Below are 21,592 nucleotides of genomic sequence, written 5' to 3' on the forward strand. Positions count from 1 at the left end.
AAAAGGCTTCTGCAAAGCAGTTTAGGGCTAAAAAAAATTAGCAAATTAAATTATGTAGAGATATAAGTCCTTGGTAATATTTATTCCTCAAAGTACGAATGATGAATTACTATCATAGCAGAAATGCTTTTAAATTTCTTTTTTGTTTTCAATGTGAGTGATTAATATAGTTATAAATATTATATAATTACTATTTAGTATAATAATAGCTAATAGTTATTTAGTATATAAATAGTAATTTAAATATTTAGTAGGCCTGCTCGCAAACATGCTCCTCTTATGTGCTGACATTTATCATCTATACATATACTTTGGAAGTGTGTCTGACCTGACAAAAATGAATAAGTCATAAAAGTATTTAAAGACTCAAGAGGGGGAGCTCAGTTTATGTAAATTAAATTAAGTTATTAGCCACATCCTATCCCTTTTACAAACCAAGGTCTTGAGGTTCGGAAATGTCTGGGGTATAAGTCTGACAATTGTTCACGACCTGGTCTCGTGGTCCTCAGACGCTTGGCCTTATACATTTAATGAACTGGTTGGAAAGTATTTCATGCATTGAAGAAAAAAAAGACATCCATGTTAGGCAGCGTGACAATGTATATATTTCGTTGGACAGGTATCTTGTCTAGTGTTGTTTTTCGCAGAGTGAATGATTAATAAACTCCACGGGAATCAAAATTTAATAATTTATTTTAAGCTTTAGTTATCCTTATCACCGGCTTAGAATCAAACCAAAGATGGAAATCGATATTGCCAAACATTATTTTAATAAGTGATTTTTGATGATGAATTTTGGAATTTTTCCAGATTTTGAAGCTAAATAAATACGAATTTCCAAGATGATGGCTATATCGGCTTACTGTAGGCTGGTTTATGAGGAAATTAAGCTTATTTTAGGAATTTCCCCCAAATTTTCTTAAATAAAAGTTTTTTTACCTCAAATTAAATTTGTTTGCAGTGATCAAGTATTGAACTAAGGACAGGAATCGATCGACTCAATCAGTATATTAATCACAGATTATAAAAATTAATTTTGGAATTTTACCTGAATTTATAGCTAAATAATTACGAATTTCTGAGATGGTAGCTAAATTTATCCTGATGGCGAGTGGTACAGTAATAAAAATTATTCTTGCACTCTAGCGGATAAAAATTAAACTAATATGGCGGTAATGCACTCTAGCAGACGATGTGTGTACTAAGTGGCACTAGGGCTCCTAGTAACAAGTGTTGAAAACAAGATGGGGACAGCACTCAGACGCCATGTGTACTATGACATTAACGCTACTGGTAGCGAGTAGTGAAAACAAGATGGCGGTTGTCTTTAACAGGCAATGCTATTATTCCTTAAAAAAAATTCCAAATATTTGTGTTATTTTTTATATACCTTATTAAAATCTCTGTTTGGTAAATAACTCGGTGGCTGTGAAGTCAAAGGTGTATGTTTTACAACCTAGAGGTCAGAGCTGTATTATGTCGAATCACAGCGCTTCCAATGCAATTTGCATAACAAATTATATTTAATATGTCGATAAGGACCATAACAGCATTGGTAGGTAATGGAATATATACTTTATGTGATGAGACAGAGCGATGGTGACACTCTCTAGGACCAAACAGCTGAAACAAATATATCGGTATCCAAGATGGTGGCCTCCAGCAGAACAGATAAAAAAAATCATGATGGCAGACGTGGCATCATCCGAAATGGCGGACATGATATCAAAATATCGAAAAACATGGCTGTGAAATCAGATCTAAGATGGCAGCCATGTTAATAGAATTCAATATGTAGACCATAATGGAATTAGCAACATTATATAATCAAAGATGGCGGCCATAACGAAAAGTGCAACGATGTCATACACATTTAATATGGTGTGCATAATGAAAAGTGCAGCATTAGTGAGCGGGGCACTCTATTTAAAGATGGTGGACCCAAGTTGGTGGCCGGGGACAATGGTCAAGGTGAAAGGTCATCCAATATGGCCGCCGTGACATCACAATTCACTATGGCGGACATCAGCTTCTGCTCCTCAAGCCGAAGCCAGGGTTCGGAGCCCAAATTATATACTACATTCACGACATCTTTTAATATTATGCGTAGTTGTTAGTACCAAATAAATTGTATTTTGGAAGTAACAAAATCTAATACTTAAGAAAACAATTGGCAATCAAATATTTTTTTTTTTTTCATAATGTAACTAAGACTGTGTTGACAATGTGGGTAAATATTTTTGTACTTTAGATACACTTAGCAGCTGGCACTGTAATAAAATTCTGAATTACATACGAGAAATATGGTTTCTTAATGTATTTTTCTAAACAAATGGCTGGATGATTCCTTAAAATCTGGTGTTGCTGATTTTGTCCCCAATTTTTATTAGTAATTAACTGTGCTTATTTACAAAAATACTGGTACATGCTACTCATAAATCTACTACCCTTGTGCACAGGTGTGAAATGTCCATACAAAAAACTTTGTCATCTACTTAAATTCAAGGAAACCAATCATTAAGGCAGTTGAATGAAGTATTTGTAAACAAGTACCTACTTCCCGCATTTGAAACAAATTACTAAAATACTTGTAGTGTTTGCTAACAAGCACACAGTTGTGGAGCTGTACTATATGTTAAAAAGCATTCGTGTTGATGGAGTATAAAAACAGAACATGGTATTTACTCACATGCAACATTGGTACAATGGTGCCAATATATCCACATGATCCAGGTGTGGGTTGCCAAAACTTGAAACAACAACACAAAGAATGGTTAGTTTCTGTAGCAAAAATCTATTCTACACACCAATCAGACATTAAGCAAAAAGACACAATACTGAAAATGCATGGATTATATTTACAGCAAAATCCCTATTTTAGTAATCCAAATTAAACACTTTTAAAATTGAATCATATTAATCCGAAGGAAAAAAATTACAAATATTATCAGTAACTGAAAACTAAAACAAAATATATATATATATATATATATATATATATATATATATATATATATATATATATATATTTGTAGAAAATCTAGAAACCACAAACTAAATATAGTAGAATTACGAAGAAAAAAAAAGTGTATGTACTTATGTATGGATGTTAGAAGTGATACTACATTTTTATATAATACAATAAACTATTTTGAAATTAAAAGTTATAAAAATCATCTAAATTTTGTTAGAAAACTTTTGCAACAGAAAAAAATATTCTACAGCACAATTAACAACAGTCGCCCAGTAGGTGGTCAGAAACATCCAGGCAGTAGCCAAGAGGTATTTTTTGAAGATACTCGGCGAACATATTTAACAGTTCATGTACAACGTTAGGTGAATAGGCCAAGCATTGCCGAACCAAAAGGCGCTATTCAACAATATGCTGCCAACATTTTAAACAGGTCATGTTCAATGTAAGGCGTATAGACAAGTTGTCTCCGAACCACGAGGAAAATCATGTCCTGAGTACACACTTGTCGATGCACATTCGTCAAAAAGGATGAACATTAAAAAAAGAAAGCACTAATGGGAGCACAATCAGAAGAACAATCAAAGAAAATGAAGCACAATTGGAAGCACAATAAACGAAAAGGAAGCACAATCAGAAGCACATTCAAGAATAGGAAGCACATTTGGAAGCACAATCAAAGAAAAGGAAGCATATTCATAAGAACAATCAAAAACGGAAGCACAATCAATAAAACAAAACACAATCTACGAAAAGGAAGCACAGTAAATCCATTTTATGTTTACTAATAATTTTTTCAAGAGGATTTTCCTTTCTTGTTTTGTTTTAAATAAAAACTTTTAAGGAATAATTATACGTACTTATAAATTACATATTTAACAAAGTATAAAGACCTCATGCTAGTTTTTTTTCCCTTTCTCATGCAAGGAGTGGTTCAGGGTTAGCAAACGTGTTTCTTATCATTCTTATATAATCTTAAGGTCCAATACAACTAGTTTCTATTTCTAAGTGTGTTCCTGTGTCTGTGTTTAAGTTAAATGTAAGTATATGACTTATTTTTAGGTTCCAGTTTTTTTATTGACAGTACCGCATGTCACTAAATTTTGTATTTTTTGGGCCGTACTGAAGTTAGTACCTTTCTTTGTACATCATGATAACCCCAGATAATTACTTAGCGACGAAATGGCCTACGAACTCAAATTTCTAGGTCTACCTCGTGCACGTGAAGCTTACTCACTCTGAAAATTACTTACGTTAGCCTGTAAAGATTGAATCCGGCATCTCACCTTAACCTGAAATTGGATGTGCTGGAAGAATTTACTATTTGCGGTAGGAAATTTCAATGCGATAAGTGTCATGTTTATTATCTTTAAAAGATTTGTGCAATGGGAGTGCATGACTTGATGTAAGCTTTTGGACATATGCCATTGCTAAGCACATGTATGTCTGTAGAAGAAAACTACAAAAAACCAAAAGACAAAAAACACAAATTAAGCAAAAATTGCTGTTGTCAACAGGATATATACACCACATAATATTCCATAACAGGAATATGGTCAACAAACAAAGAAAAACAAAGAAAAATGGCTTAGCAATGGCGTATGTCCAAAAGCTTAAATCAAGTCAAGTGTCATGTTTGTTTAACGCGCATTGACTGTTTGAGACGACATGCGAAAAACTGTATAGCTGAAGTCCGTTTGTCTACTGTAGAAGAGAAACTTCAACTCCTCGGTTTAGGTTAGTCAGGGGTGCCCACAAGGGGGGTTAACGACGCAGACTGCGTCATTAAAATTTCAGGGGGGGGGGGGGGGTGGTGGTTAAAAAAAGAGAAAAATGTATATATTATTTACATAATTATAGCTTCTAATGTGAAAATACGTTTCTGGTGTTTTGATAATTGAAAAGAATCTTGTAAATCAAATTGGCAACCCCGCACTTTCCTCAACAAAAGCAGTTTGGCATCTGTCGGTTCAGGATGGAAATATTACCTGATATGACCAAAATTATTATTAGAAAATCCGTTTTAATTAATACAAAATGTGATAAAATATAATACTAAAAAAGTATAATATTATAAAATAATTGAGTAAATCATTGAGAAAATGGCATTAAAAATTTCAGGGGGGGGGGGGGGGGCATCATTAGGTTACGGGGGGGGGGGGGGGGGGATGGGCACCTCTGGATTAGTGACTCCTATGCGTACACGCACAAAAAAAAAGTTCAGCAACCGACTGCAATGACGGCTGGACATGATTATAAATCTAAGACTGCGTTCGGTGTATTACAGGTAAATGATAATGGATTCCACTTGGCAAAATCTTAATTTCATGGAATGTTGAAAGATTACTATTATTTACATACATTTAGTGATTTAAAATACTATTATACTTTTGTGATATCAAGCAGAATAAAATCAATAGCTTACTGATGAAGTAGCAACTCATGGCTTTTTAAAATATAATTTGTTGCAGGACTGTCTTTATCGCAAACCATATCCTTTTGAGGAAAAAGTGAAGAACTGCGTATTCAAAGACAGTGAATACTCCCATTTACAATTTCGATGATGGGAAGCAATCTGTTAAAACACAGTATCGAGAAACTCTGTCGGGAAAAAAGACTATGTAGGGAAAAGATCTGACTGATCTCTTGTCTTCAGTAAACTGTTTTGAGCTGAGAATTAGTTAGTTTAAGCCAATTCAGAACTAAATGTTTATTAAATTGCTAACTTTAGCAAGTGTTCCTGTAGTAGTTTATGATTCATGTAATAATTTTTTATTTGTAATTTTGTTGAGGTGTTTTATTTCTTGAACCTGTCACTTTTATGGTAAATTTAAGTAATATTTAATTAAATTACAGTTTTTTTTTTTCATTGTCCAAGGATTTAACTAAGGACAGGAATCAATCGAATCAATCAGTAAACTAATGAGTGAATTGTTTGATTGTTTTTGGAATTTGTTCTGACTTTCTAGCTTAATAATTATGGATTAACAATATGGCATCCAAGATTGTCGACAATATGGCAAATGCCACAATGGTATGGTGTATGGCATTTCTAACTGAGAAAAATTAAACTTATATGGTGGAAGCACACTCAAGCAGATGATATGTGTACTACAAGACATTAGAACTCCTAGTATCGAGTATTGAAAACAAGATGGTGACAATGCCCTCAAGCAGACGAGGTGACACTAGCGCTCCTAGTAGCAATTACTGAAAATAAAGATGGTGGCTGCCAGCAGATGGAAACAAGATGGCAGCAGTGATGTCACAATCTAAGATGGAGGCCGACAATCCCTTTCCTCACTCCGACTCTTGGGTTCGGACCTACATTTATATACTACTGTCATGTAACGCAAGGCAATTGTCCGACTTATTGTTGATACCTCATTATGCATTCTAGGTCCTTACAATGTGTTCATAAGACCAAGCATTTTTGAAACATGATGCCTTCAAAGTCGATACTAAAATGCTTCATGCACAAGTACACACTTATGACAAGCATAAAGAACTAGTTTCCAGACCACCAGGCATACTGAAGTGTTTAAAGATTACTAAAATGACTATTATGAAACTACAGGCAAATGTCTTGAGAGTTATAGAGACAACACAATAGTCAATAATATGATTATTCACCAATCATGTAGTGATCATACTCAATATACTTTACACTTACTTTAGAACCAGAGTCTCTGAATCATAGAACCTTCAGTGCATTGTTACATAATAATAACCATAGAACCATACTCGGTGTGGATTACACATACGATACCATAGGGTCATACATGGTATGCTTCAACTTTAAATATCAAACAGTCTTCGAACCTTGTAACAATTAGCAACAATACTTGTATTCTTTACATGTCTACAGTAAGATCAATTACAAATGTACTGGATGAGCTTATATAGGTCTGTTACGAATCATATTCATCCATAATCTCTCCGAGCTTAATAGCTTACAGTTGGATTTTTGACATGAGAACATCTAATAAATCGATGAACGCCGGCTGCACGCATGAAAAAGTGTCCCGTAACACACATTGTCCCACTACAATGTGTCCCGTTACGCTCATTGAACGCTTGCGGCGCATCTCTCTTTCACTCGATTGGAACAACCATCGATTTGACTTTTCAATCATGTTTTCATCGTAAGATTATTATTATTATTATGTAATTTAACTATCGTCCACCGATTTTCAGCACAATCGGTACGGATATTTAAAAGCAATGTTGAATTTTCAAATATGTTTTTGTACGAATAATGGTGTTTTACAGTTACACATAATAATTCAAATTACACCCGGGATCTTTTGCACAATGTTTTAAAAAATATTGTAACACATTATAAATAAGTTTGGTGTATTTGGGATGCGTATTTGTTATAAGATCGTATTATAAAAACGAAATAATATTATTCCCCTACAGTGCTACCCTCTATGGTGACGGACGCGAACAGAACGAATCACGCAATCTATCCACTTCCGCGGCAACCAGGCACTCCTTAATACATATTTTCCTTTGTTTATCGCGAGGGGCGTTATTATTAATGAATTATAAATAAAATTTCATGCCCGGGGCCACAATTGCATATCATTTTGAGCACTGGAAGACATAAAAACGTAACATATTCAAGACAAATTTTAATCTGTGGTCATCATTGCTTATTACAACAACAATTTCGGCAATAAAGGTTAATTATTCTCACATTTTAAAAATTTGATTACTAGTATAATTTCAAGTATTTATTCTTTTATTACTAAAAAAAGTAGCATCTGTCGGCGAGTGCAGTAATAATAGGTTATGTTAAAACTGACTAAAAAATTATGGTGATTCATATAATTGATGACAGATATTTGATTACAGTTTATTTATATGAAAACTTGTTCATAATTATATTTAAACTTTATAGCTAAATTCTAGTTTTTACAATTAATTACAAGTCATCTACACGTGAACTGTTTCGTCGACTGTTTATAAAGTGAAGTGAAAAGTTAATGTCATTTTCATTGCTTATTACAGCAACAATTACTGCAATAAAGGTTAATTATTCATGCATTTTAAAATATGATTACTAGTACAATTTCAAGTATTTATTCTTTTATTATTAAAATAAAAATGATTCAATTTTATTCATAAAAGTATGCAATCATTTCATCAATGTTTTGTTATGACGTTGTCACGTTAAACTATCGTCCGTAAACCGACTTTACAGACAACCAATTTTTTATTCAGTATTATGTTGTCACTAATAAACTGTTTTGTTATGTCTTCAAAGCTATTAGCATGATTTATGACTTAACTTAGAACCTCTGCGACAGACTTGCAAAAAATTAAGTTAATCGAATACTAGCCAAGCATATACGAACGAATCCTTCTGTTACTAAATATACTATATATGATTAACATGTTCTATGGGACTATTTTCAAGACTATGTCAAGTATCTCCGAACCAAGGAAACTTTTACACCAGCTGCATAATTTGGCTAAACATTTAGCCACATATGCTAAATATGGCTCAATTGGCTACATATGGCTGCAACTGACATCAATCGGGTGTTTTCAACTAGTTTCAACTGGCTGGCTAAATACAGCTCCAACTGGCTACCTCAAACTGGCTACATATGGCTCAAACTGACAAAAATTGACTGAATATAAATTATTGCAACTGGTGGCTTCAACTAGATACTGCCTTTAATAGGCTACACATGGATTTGTTGAAATTAACAATGGTTTTAACCCTGTGCTCCTAGTTAGTTTTGAACCAAGCAGTGGAGATTTCTTCTTTTTAAATAATGTAGGTAATAATAAAATAACTATGTATAATACATAATACGTCAGTATAAATGAAATAAAGGGTTTAAATATGGGTCATTCCATGTCAGTTCATCCAGGGCATGTAACCCATGTTTTTTGATTTTAATAAAAATTGGTTCAATTGTTAGGTGACAAAAGGCCACTTAAAAACCAAAATTTTAGATTTTTATCTCAAATACTTCCTGAGAAATCGAAGGTTCCTTTGTGACCATTTTTGGCCTAAAACAGGTTGTAATGACAGCATAAATTGGTCAGTATCTGTGTTTCCTTGCTTTGTATTTCACTGTAATACCAATATTTCAGAATAAGAACACTTTTGCTTATGTAAAATTCTCTAGAGAATTCAAATTTTGCCACCAAATTGCCATATCTAGAATGGTTTGTAAGTTATAACAAAATTATTAACATGACTGATGTTTCATGTATCATCTGCATCCTTTATTACAAAAAAAAACTGTATCTCAAAAGGCAGACCTCACAAAAAAATGAGCTTGGTACTATGTAAAAGAGGAGAAAAATTTTCTATAAGATACATTAAAAAATTAGTGGCTTTCTGCTGGAGTGTTGAAAAACAAAATGAAAATGACTTGGTGATGTAAATGGGGCCCCTAACAAAAGGCAGCCAGAAGATGGAAGCAAAGAGGATCGAATATAAGGGTTGTGTATGTCCCATATTTTCCGCATATTACACAAGGATTTTGTGCGAATTTCAAAGCCTCTAATTACCTTCCCTGTGTTATCTCCATGTGTTATCTGCAGAGCCATGTCATGTGACGGTACATATGTCATTTCTGCATGGAGTCTGCCTGCTAGCTATAAGAGAGGGGTTCTTTGATACTTGCTCTGTTCCCCTTGGCATTGGTTTTTTTTTTTCTGCTTCCTCAGAGGCAGTTGAGAGATAGGCCTAATATCTGGGCTGTCACAGCAAATGCAGTATAGTGGCCCATGAACAGAGGGGTAGAGGGGAGGAAAGCAATAAAGATAACCGGGGTCAGAGATAAGGCGTGTGTCTGCCACCATGCAGACTACACTGTGTAGGCCAGTCTTACTGCGCTGCCTGTGTATAATGTTAGTGGATAGTCTTAGTTCTTATAAGTTGGATGAGAACTACATGGCTACCAGTACTACTAAACTAGAATTCTGTTCTGTTGGGAATGATAGCATGAAGAATGCCATAAAGAGTGTTATATTAAAACAAAGGGAATCAAAAGATTGGAATCACTTTCCAAATATATTCAAACTCTTCTTGTACTGAGAACAGGTATTTCTAAACATAATCTTCACACCATATGTTTTCATCACAAATTGTTTTATATTAAGAAGTATGAAATGTTTCAGACATCATGTTGTGATCCTATGAAAGTGCATAGTGTTCCAGTTAAGCGTTCTTTGCACACAATCTCTTTATAGTGCTACAGAAAAGCAGCAGACAAGGGACTTAATTTAATTCCTGGTAAAAAATTATGCTCCTCATGTAGGAATAGGTTGTATAATATTCAAGAAGTAGGTGCACAGGTATCTTTAGAATCATCTGAAAGTGACGTTGCAGAGGGTTTAGAGATTCAAGCATCAAAAGAAGAAACCCGTAGCTTACTTGACAAAAGTTTGGAATATTTGCAACAGTCACCAATAAAACTACATGCTGTACCACAACATGCAAAAGAAAAATATGGGAAACATAAAGTACAAGAGGTATCATCAGCTGTAGCAGACAAAATATCTAAAGTATTAGATGTACAGCTTCCAGCCACATCAATTAGTGAAAGTACAGAATTACAGAGGCATGAAGTGGAACAAAAGGCTGCCGATTTGGACCGTTTGGTATCTTTAACAAAGAAAAAGCTGCCCACAATGAATAGACAAAGAAAATTACAAATTCTTACCCTTATCCCTCAATCATGGTCCAGACAGAAGGCAGCACAAGAATTTGGTGTTTCTGAGTACATGGTAAGACAAGCAAGACAACTTACACTGGAAAAAGGAATCTGCGCATTAGTTCATCCCACAGGTGGGAAGAAGTTACCTGAAGAAACTTTGCAGGTCATTCAAGATTTCTATCAAGATGATGAGTTTTCCAGGGAAATGCCAGGAATGAAAGATAAAGTTAGTATATCCAAAAATGTTTACAAACAGAAAAGACTTTTGCTATGCAACTTGCATGAGCTGTATTGTTCTTTTAAGGCAAAATATCCATCTCTCAAGGTAGGGTTTTCAAAGTTTTGTACTTTGCATCCTAAATGGTGCATTTTAGCTGGAAGTTCTGGAACCCATTCCATCTGTGTGTGCACTATACACCAAAACGTTGAATTACTTCTTCACTGTCTTGGTGTAGGTGAAAAGTATAGTTCACTTATTTTGTATCTTGTATGTGACATTTTAAATCCTGCCTGTATGCTAAGACAATGTGAGCAATGTCCTTCTCCAGATACTCTAAAGCAGCATCTATATCATACTTTAGACTGTGAGCCAGATGATGTGATTGAATAACAACAGTGGGTCAGTACAGACCGAACACAATTACAAACCCTTACCTCAAGTGTAGAAGACTTTATGGAAATTTTAGTACAAAAAATGGAACTCCTCATACCCCATTACTATACCACAAAGAAACAATCGGACTACCTCAAGCAGCTGAAAGAGAAAATAAGTGAAAGAGAAGTTATAGCTTTATTAGATTTCAGTGAAAATATTTCCTTCGTTATCCAAAATGAAGCACAAGGAAACCATTGGACCAATAGTCAAAGTACAGTTCATCCAGTAGTCATGTACTACAAAAATTTAGACAATGCTAATTTGAAAACAAGCAGTCATTGTTTTTTGTTAAATGATTTGGATCATGATGTTTCCATGGTGTATAAAACACAGTCAGAAATACAGTAGAATCTCGCTGGAACGACCCCTCACGGTTCTCGAAAAAACGGTCGTACTTACGGAATTTGGGCAATTTTTGGCCAATTCCCCCCCCCCCCCCACCCCCTCAACAGTCCAACCACCCCGGCCGTTTCACGGAAAGAACCGTCCTTTATTTGGGCAGCTTTAAAATAACATCGTGCTAACGTTATGTAACGTGGGTAGTTTATTTTTTATCCATTTATTGCCCCCCCCCCCTTTTCCCACTCTTTCGGCGTCACCATTCGTCCCGCCGCGCCGGATGCCTGCCAGACACGTCTCTCGGCGCCAGGCGAGCTAACGGGCGGCGGACATAATAACCAACCGATGTGAGAAGGGAAGCGGACGTCAGAGTATTTTCCCTGGGTTTTAAAAGTGTGACAGCTGAGGTTGTTATAAATAAGGGTCGGGCCAAAAAGCTATTTTACATGGTACGTAACTGGGTGGTTTGAAATATAGAGCGGCCGAAACACAAAAATGGGCCGAAGCGTATCCACCAGCGAACAAGATCACACTAACAAGCCAAGAAAAACGTGACGCGCAGCGCCGTACATAGTGTGTAGCGCACTTGTTTTTCATCCGATTTTACTCATTTTTTTTCCTGAATTTTTTCACGGTTCCTCGAAAACTGGTCGTTCTTACGGAATGGTTGTTCCAGAGGGGGGTCGTTCGGGAGGGATTCTACTGTAGTCACATATGTTAAAAGACACCTGCCTCATGTAAAACACATACATTATTTCAGTGATGGTTGCGCTGCTCTGTACAAGAACTGCAAGAATATCTTCAATTTGTGCCACCACACACAAGATTTTCAGCTCACAGCTTCTTGGTCATTCTTTGCCACAAGCCATGGCAAATCATCTTGCGATGGAATTGGGAGAACTGTTAAGTTACTGACATCAAAAGCTAGTCTTCAACGACCATTCCAAGACCAAATTACATCAGTGTCTGAGATGTTTACCTACTGCAATGAAAACGTAACAGGTATTATCTTTCATTACATTGACAAGAATGATGTGGATGACGTTCGTTCAACTCTACAACAACGGTATACTATGGCAAAGACAATCCCAGGCACAAGAGGGTTTCACAATGCTTCACCAATATCCCAGTATGAAATAGGAATGAAGAAAACAAGTCAGGATAATGCATATTCCTTAGTTTTTAATTTCGATACAGCAGCTAGCAAAGACCCTGGTGGTACGATATCAAAACTGTATACTGGTTGCTATGTGTCTTGTGTGTATGACAAAAAATGGTTCGTTGGTGTAGTAAACAACATTGATAGGTCAGAAGAAGATGCTCAAGTAACCTTCATGCACCCTGCCGGTCCAAGTGCTTCCTTTTACTGGCCGTCACCTCGAGACGATGTGTGCTGGGTTCCTTTTGCACACATACTCAGCATCTTGCAGACACCATCAACAAGCAGCTCTGGCAGAACTTACAGTTTTTTGAAAGAAGACTTGTGCAAGTGTGATATAGAATGGTAGCTTTATCAGAAAAGCAATACAGTTTCTAATTGCAAAAATTGGAGGATTGTGTCTGTAGATTCTAATTCATTGGCAATAGATTTGTGTAAGTAGGGAATTTTTTATGTGTACATATAGCATTAGTAAGTGATTATCGAGTACATTACATGTTGCCAGCAGAAAGCCACTATTTTTTTTAAATGTAACTTATAGGAAATTTCCTTCTCTTTCACATAGTACCAAGCTCATTTTTTTGTGAGGTCTGCCTTTTGAGATACAGTCTATTTTGTAATAAAGGATGCAGATAATATATGAAACATCAGTCATGTTAATAATTCTGTTATAACTTACAAACCATTCTAGATATAGCAATTTGGTGGCAAAATTTGAATTCTCTAGAGAATTTTACGTAAGGAAAATTGTTCTTGTTCTGAAATATTGGTATTACAGTGAAATACAAAGCAAGGAAACACAGATACTGACCAATTTATGCTGTTATTACAGCCTGTTTTAGGCCAAAAATGGTCACAAGGGAACCTTTGATTTCTCAGGAAGTATCTGAGATAAAAATATGAAATTTTGGTTTATAAGTGGCCTTATGTCACCAAACAAATGAACCAATTTTTATCAACATTAAAAAACAATGGCTAGATTTTCAATTTTTGTTGGATGAACTGACAAGGAATCAATCTACTACTGGTAAATTCAGCTTAAAGTTATCTATATCTATATTTAGATTTTTTCTTCATTTAACTTAAGATATATTGAGAGTTTCATTTGGTTTGTAAATCCCAGTTACCAATTCAGCATTATAACTTTAATCAAGTGGCCCGCAGAGAAAATAAAAAAAAAATTGTCTGGTCATTATTCTGTCTTAGAATAGCTAAGAAATACAATCATACAATTTCCCTTCTCCTTGAGGCCTAGCGAAGCGATTCCTCTTGCGACCAAAATACAACTTCTGGTAACACAAATTAAATATAGACTTTTCACACAGCACAAAATTTATGCAAATTTGTGAAGTGTATTATTGTATATACATAACTATATTAGGTTTTATATCTAAAGCATTGAGGACATAGCTGCTTACCCGAGGCTATTTGTAGTGGGGGCCACCACGTGAGTGGGCACGTGGACTCGGTTGAGACTCCCGGTCAGGGTGTTTGTGGCCTGTGTGAGACGAGATAGTGGTATACAAAAGGAGCTGCGGGCACAGGGTCCAGGGTCCGGTGACTGGTGCCGAACCACCATCTTGGATTGTGACATCACGACGGCCATTTTTGACTCAAAAATTCCTCAAACTTCCTGAAAAATGACTCAAAATGACTCAAAAAGTCTCGTTTAGAGGAAACATTACTCATTTTCTTCTACAAAAATTCAAAAATTAGGATTTCGAAAAACCTCAAAATACTTTTGCCTTAGAAAAAACACAAAATCCTGAAAGCGGCTTAAAAGTCCTAAGAGCTAGCCGCTCTAAGCCACTGACAATATATAGGACTATGACGTCACTGTTGCAATTTCTGTTACGGCCGCCATCTTGAAAATCCATAATTTTAATGCTAGAAAATCGGGAAAATTTTTAAAAACCATTAAAAAAAATTAATCAATCAAATTGAATAATAAAAATTTAATAAAATATTACTTAAAAACCACTGTTGCACTTATCGTTGCGGTCGCCATCTTGGATTATATAAATGTTGCATGTTTCGTTACAGCCGTCATCTTGGTTGAGTACGATGTCATTGTTACACTTTACGTTACGACCACCATATTGGATCCTTTTAATGTTGCATTTATCATTACGGTCGCCATCTTGAAAATAGGTAATTTTTAAGCTATAAATTCCAAAAAAAATCCAAAAAAATATTTTAAAAATTGCCCACTTCAAATGTTCAGTTATTTAAACGATTTCGGTCCTCAGTTCATTTCCGGCGAGAGTAAACCAGTAATTTATTAATATATTTAAAAAATTAAAAAAAATTAATAAAAATGTTTTGACACGACACACAACATTCTGAATTATGTCACCACTTGTATCAATTATCGTTGCGGACGCCATCTTGAAAATATTTATTACCTGATTTTAATGAAAAAAATTCCAAAATTCACCGAAAAAATAACTCATTAATTTACATATTGAATCGATGGATTCCTGTCATCAGTTAGCTTCTTGATCAGTGACTAAGTGTAACTAAATATTAAATAAGTTTTATATTTTGGTTTCCATTACCTTTCTTGGAGTTTATCAATCATTCACTGTACGAAAACCATCTAAAGACAATATACGACAATGTTCCACGAATTAAATACGTTGCCATTAAGCCTAACATAAGTCTAGTTTTTGATACTCGGAATAACCTCTAAACCGTTCATGTACAAAGCCATTCCTACATATAGACCGATCATCTTCTGACCGCGAGGCCGGCTCATAAACATTTTCAGACGTATAGACCAGTTATTTCCGAACCTCATCACCTTCTTCATTATCAGCTAATTATATTCAATTAAACCAACGTATCATGTTTTTACGCTTACAAGAGGACCAAGAATTCCATCAAAAAGGCAACACATTTTGGAAGCACCATTAACAAAAAGGTAGGACATTTTGGAAGCACCATCATCAAAAAGGCAGCACATATCGGAATCATAATCAAAAAGGCAGAACATTTTGGAAGCACCATCAACAAAAAGGCAGAACATTTTGGAAGCACCATCAACAAAAAGGCAGAACATTTTGGAAGCACCATCAACAAAGAGGCAGCACATGTGGAAGCACAATTAAAAATGCAGCACATTTGAAAGCGCAATCATCAACAAAAAGAAAGCACATTTTGGACGCACCGTCAAACATAAGGAAGCACATTCTACTAAACGAAAACTCATTTAACGAAAAGGAGGTACATTCTCACATACATTCAACACGGTATGATGTGATCGTCAATGTTAAGTTAGGATATAATGTCTCCATCAGTCTATGAATCCATCAGTCATTGACTCCAACAGCTCCAACTGCTCCAAATGCTCAAAAGCTCCATTAGCTAAAAATGCTACAACAGCTCCAAATGCTCCAACAGCTCCAAATGCTCCAACAGCTCCAAATGCTCCAACAGCTCCAACAGATCCAAATGCTCCAAAAGCTTCAATGCTCCAACAGCTCCAACAGCTCCAAATGCTCCAACAGCTCCAAATGCTCCAAAAGCTTCAATGCTCCAACAGCTCCAAATGCTCCAAAAGCTTCAATGCTCCAACAGCTCCAAATGCACCAAATGCTCCAAACCGCCAAATGCTCTAAAGCTCCAAATGCTCCAACAGCTCCAATTGCTCCAAAAGCTTCAATGCTCCAACAGCTCCAAATGCTCCAAATACTCCAACAGCTCCAAATTCTCCAAATGCTCCAAAGATTCATAGCTCCACCAGCTCCAAATTTTTCCAAAGCTCCAACAGCTCCAAATCCACCAATAACTCCAAATGCACCAATAGCTCGAAAAGTTCCAATTTCTCCAAAACTCCAACAGCTCCAAATGCTGCAAATGTTCCAAAGCTCCAACAGCTCCAAATGATCCAAAGCTCCATTAGCTACAAATGCTCCAACTGTCTACGGCTTCATCAATCAATGATGTCAAAAGTATTTGACTCCAAATAGTCTTAGGCCTTGCGCTATTTGACTACAAGACCAAGAGGCTATGAAGCTACGATACTACAGAAATGCATGTATACATGAGTACTTGACTACGAAGCTTCACGTCTACAAGGCTCCAATTGTCGCATCTGTCTTCCGATGGAATTTTCTCTTTTGCTCCAACTACTCAAACAGCATTATGATATAAGTTTACAAGGCTACTTGGTTACGTAGCTACAAGTCTACGAGTCTCCAAGACATCATGACTACGTGACTATGAACCATGTGGTTACGAGACTATACAATTGCGAGTCTACATGGTTACGAGACTATGCGATTGCGAGTCTACATGGTTACGTGATCATGAGGCTACAAGACTACGAAGCTTCCAGAACACAAGGTTACGTGATTACGAAGCTATAGGACTACAAAGCTTCCAGAACACAAGGTTATGTGATTTCAATGCTACTTGGTTACATAGCTACAAGTCTATGAGGCTCCAAGGCATCATGACTACAAAGCTTCCAGAACACAAGGTTACAAGACTGCGAGGCTACAGGACTTCGAAGCTTCCAGGATGTGAGGCTATGTGGCTACGAGACTACATGGTTCTAACTGACTAAAATAGCACCATTCAGGGGTGAGAGTTAATTTATCTCATACAAAATAACCTGTTTAAAGTAGTGTCGATTATTGTCAACAGATGACACCACATGTTGCTTATAGGTAAATATTATTTAGCTATTTTATGTGGGATGCGGGCTGCTGACTAAAGAACGCTTTTGAAAAAAAACGCTGTTGACGTCAACGGCTTAGAGCGGCTAGTTCTTAGGACTTTTAAGCCACTTTTAGGAATTTGTGTTCTTTCTAAGGCAAAAGTACTTTGAAGTTTTTCGAAATCCTAATTATCAAATTTTTGTGGAAGAAAACGAGAAATTTTTCCATAAAACGGGAATTTTTGAGTCATTTTGAGTCATTTTTGAGGAATTTTGAGGAATTTTTGAGTCAAAAATGGCCGCCGTGACGTCACAATCCAAGATGGGGGTTCAGCACCAGTCACCGGACCCTGTTCCCGGAGCCCCCTTTACATACTACTCGAGATATTAGTCCTCTAATTAATTGAGCTAGTTAGCTCACTAAAGAACGCTTTTGAAAAAAAACGCTGTTGACGTCAACGGCTTAGAGCGGCTAGTTCTTAGGACTTTTAAGCCACTTTTAGGAATTTGTGTTCTTTCTAAGGCAAAAGTACTTTAAGGTTTTTCGAAATCCTAATTATCAAATTTTTGTGGAAGAAAACGAGAAATTTTTCCATAAAACGGGAATTTTTGAGTCATTTTGAGTCATTTTTGAGGAATTTTGAGGAATTTTGAGGAATTTTTGAGTCAAAAATGGCCGCCGTGACGTCACAATCCAAGATGGGGGTTCAGCACCAGTCACCGGACCCTGTTCCCGGAGCCCCCTTTACATACTACTCGAGATATTAGTCCTTTAATTAATTGAGCTAGTTAATTAATATCTGGCCTGCTCTAGGCAACAGGCAGGCCACACCCCTAAATATACACGGATACCACAGGGTTGGCGACATTAGACCACACGTCTCTGATGACTCCGCACACATCTGGTCACGGCCAATGATGAGGAGGAACTGGGGCGAGCAGCGCTTTGCGCGCGGGCAGCAGACAGCTTCCCGCCGGAACAAAACCGTTATTCTTATTCTATGATCACGCGCCAAGGGTTAGTTTTAAGGAAGAGACAAAACACTCTTTTAATTTATATGTTCCCTCATCCAGGCTCAGAACCTTAAACATCCGCTACTTTATATATTAATACTTAAATAATAATTGTTATTTTTTTCTGGGTGACGTCGCGCTGCCGCTAAGAACACTCATGCGGCAGTCCGTGGCGCGCAATTTGAACACACGCACGTTTACATACGTCGGCGGTACAAATGCCGGAAAGGAGGGGAACTGGACAGTGGAGTCGGACCAGGCTTACGAGGCGAAGCGTCGGCTGACATCAGCACTGTGTCATGCTATGATGTGAAATCTGCTAGTGAATGGTATAACATTGTTCAAAATTAATATTAACACCACTGATGGATTATTTAAATTCATACATGTTTAATACTATGGGTTTAATAGAAACACATTGGTATCCACCTGTCATGACTCACAGAAGCTATTTTGTATTCTGGATTGATGCCTGCAGCGGTATCGAAAGGGCACTGGTATTGTTATTACAGCAAATATTTTGCTTGCAAAAAAATGCTAAGCATTATTATAAGAGCTAGTGTATACTATGGCCTAAACAAAAAAATTTGCTAAAAGATATATCCTTTGTTATGACCTTAGATGAACCCCCCTCTATTTTTGCCTGAATGTGTCTTTTACTGTGCCTAGCTCTTGTCTTACCGTGCCGTTCAGGAAGCCTGTGGAGTAGGTAACCCGAAATGCAGCTGATAAAAAATGTCCCTCCGAATAAAAAGCTCCAGTGTCAACACCGGCTGTGACATCAGCGGAAGGCGACCAGTGTAGCGAGGCTGTAGAATATTTTGATAGCACTTTCTATGCTGCCATAATGGCCATCAAGACGAGTATATAAACCCCCTGTTTAGGCTGCTGGAATGGTCGCCCACCAAAGAAGAACGTCGTTACGTCCGCCTCACCGCACGTCGTTATGCTGCTCGATCGCCATTGGAACACCCAGTATTGGTATGATGCCGAGTATCTACGTTAAGAATGGTGATAGAATTATTTTTAGTGTGATGCAGCTGATAAAAAAATATAGAGGTGCATCACTACATCAAGTATTGGAGAAATGGTTACGTCCAAGTGCGACTTAGCCATTCTGTCACCGCAGAGTATACGACATGACTTAACGCATATGGTTGGATGTCAGGGAATTCAGGGCATAACTGACGTTTCGTAGCGGCTGATGTCGTTTGAGCTTGTCGTTGGCAATAGTTGGTGGCGGTGTCTCTAGACACAATTTAAGTAAGTACTATATCCCGGAGTGGCTTATGCAGAGTTACATAAGTTATGTAAGTGCAATTATGCTTACGCATTGTGAAAATGACTATGCTGATTAAGACTTAACACATCAGGGCGTTTATGAAAATAACAGCCTTTTGTGATTTGAAAGTTTACACAAATTGTGTTTACGTTTGGCTATGTCGGTATGCGAAGCAGCTGTCTGATGAGAACGAATGAATGCCAGTGGCAACTCCCTGGTACGCTGTAGCTTATTAAAGGTACACACACAGTAAAGTTTGCGGCAGAAGAAGCGAGTTGAAGTGATTGTCCTTGTGTATCCGTCTGTGTAGAGACTGGTTGTTGCGGAGAAGTGTTTGCAGAATTAACTGGGATATGTGAAGCAGGAGGTTAAAGACTGAGACGTCTGAAAACTGCCGTGGACCCGCTGGAGGGAGCTTCACTTGTGAGTGGAGCTGGACAATGAGTACACCACTGCCCAATTACTATGGTTACTGAAATGAAAGAAGGCAAGTTACGGCGAGTTTTAAGGCAACTATATAACCTAGTGGTGTTAACACGGATAATGTAACATCCAATCTGGTACTATGACTTGCTACTGAGCCGATTAAATACATTTTGAGTAATCCAAAATGTTAACATACAGTGCTATTCCTCAAGTGTCTCTCAAGAGACTGTTATTCCCATAGTGTTCTCTTAAGTACATCATTAAATAGTTCATGAAAAGCCCAGGAAGCTGCTCGGGCAAGAAAGGGGAGTAAAAGTAAATCCGAGGCAAACCCGAGGGTGAATATTAAACAAATTTAATTACTCTCAAAAAGAAAAATAAAGAGGATCGAGTGGTGATTCAGTTTCGTATTTTGCATTCTTTTCTTTTGATAGTGGTTTAGTACATGTCATTTCTCTTGTTTAACAGTGTTAAGTTACATAAGATCGCAGAAAAACTTTATGTTTAATAGTATTGGAGAAAATAACTGATTAAATAATAAAATGGACCTCATTAGTTTGAAAAATTACATAATTGCACAGAGCAAAGTTAATGGGGCCACAGCCCACAAAACTATCAATTACATATAGATAATTAATTGAACTTGAAATACAAATTTAACATTTTTCTTTGACAAAACTAAATCCATACTAATATTATAAAGCTGAAGAGTTTGTTTGTTTGTTTGTTTGTTTGTTTGTTTGTTTGTTTGTTTGTTTGTTTGTTTGAACGCGCTAATCTCAGGAACCACTGGTCCGATTTCAAAAATTCTTTCAGTGTTCGATAGTACATTTATCGAGGAAGGCTATAGGCTATATTATATTATCAATAGCATTAGGGATCCTTACTAAAAGTCCAATTTAGAATCAAATATGTTGGAGGGGGTAAGATACAACATACAGTACACGTACGAAGTGTGTGTTGACAATGCCGCAGGCGCTAGAAGTTTATTTCCTATTGCCTATTAACATTGTTGCCACGCACTAGATGCCTTATCATTCTTAATTTTCCAATACAAGCAAAAAACACCCGTATGATATTAACAACGAAGCAATCAGTACCCTCATAAGAGTTCAATTAGTACAGTAAACTCTCGATTATCCGGGCCTGGATTATCCGGTTTTCGGGTTATCCGTGCTTGATTTTTTTATGAAGTTGTAAAAAAAATTACGGGGTGTAGCTACGCCGTGACTGTGCTGCACTTTTTTTTTTTTTTTTTTTTACTGCTAACCCTTCAGACCCTCGTTCCCCCGCCACCTTCACCCGTCACACTTTAAACACTGCTGCTTCCGGCTCAACTCCCCCCCCCCTCCCCCCTCCCTTTTCATTTTCTTTTCAAGCGTTATTTTCAAAGCG

The 21,592-nt window shown here is 36.7% G+C and overlaps 2 protein-coding genes across 5 annotated transcripts in view; one reads left to right on the top strand and one right to left on the bottom strand.

Moving 5' to 3' along the window:
• LOC134527320 (guanylate kinase) overlaps positions 1–21,592 on the top strand; it is a 395,696-nt gene that overhangs the window by 366,682 nt on the left and 7,422 nt on the right. The gene's annotated exons all lie outside the window — the stretch shown is intronic.
• The window catches only part of LOC134527318 (glycosaminoglycan xylosylkinase), a 135,546-nt gene that overhangs the window by 3,387 nt on the left and 110,567 nt on the right, over positions 1–21,592 (bottom strand). For 3 of the 4 annotated variants that reach the window (XM_063359880.1, XM_063359878.1, XM_063359879.1), the window contains one exon: positions 2,690–2,749. In XM_063359880.1, coding sequence (XP_063215950.1) covers positions 2,690–2,749 — 60 coding nt within the window. Of the gene's footprint in view, positions 1–2,689; positions 2,750–14,230; positions 14,311–21,592 lie in introns of those variants that run through there. The other variant, XR_010074155.1, reaches the window with a different exon arrangement.

The sequence above is a fragment of the Bacillus rossius genome, chromosome 1, assembly GCF_032445375.1.
Source record: "Bacillus rossius redtenbacheri isolate Brsri chromosome 1, Brsri_v3, whole genome shotgun sequence".
In the NCBI taxonomy this organism is placed as follows: Eukaryota; Metazoa; Arthropoda; class Insecta; order Phasmatodea; family Bacillidae; genus Bacillus; species Bacillus rossius.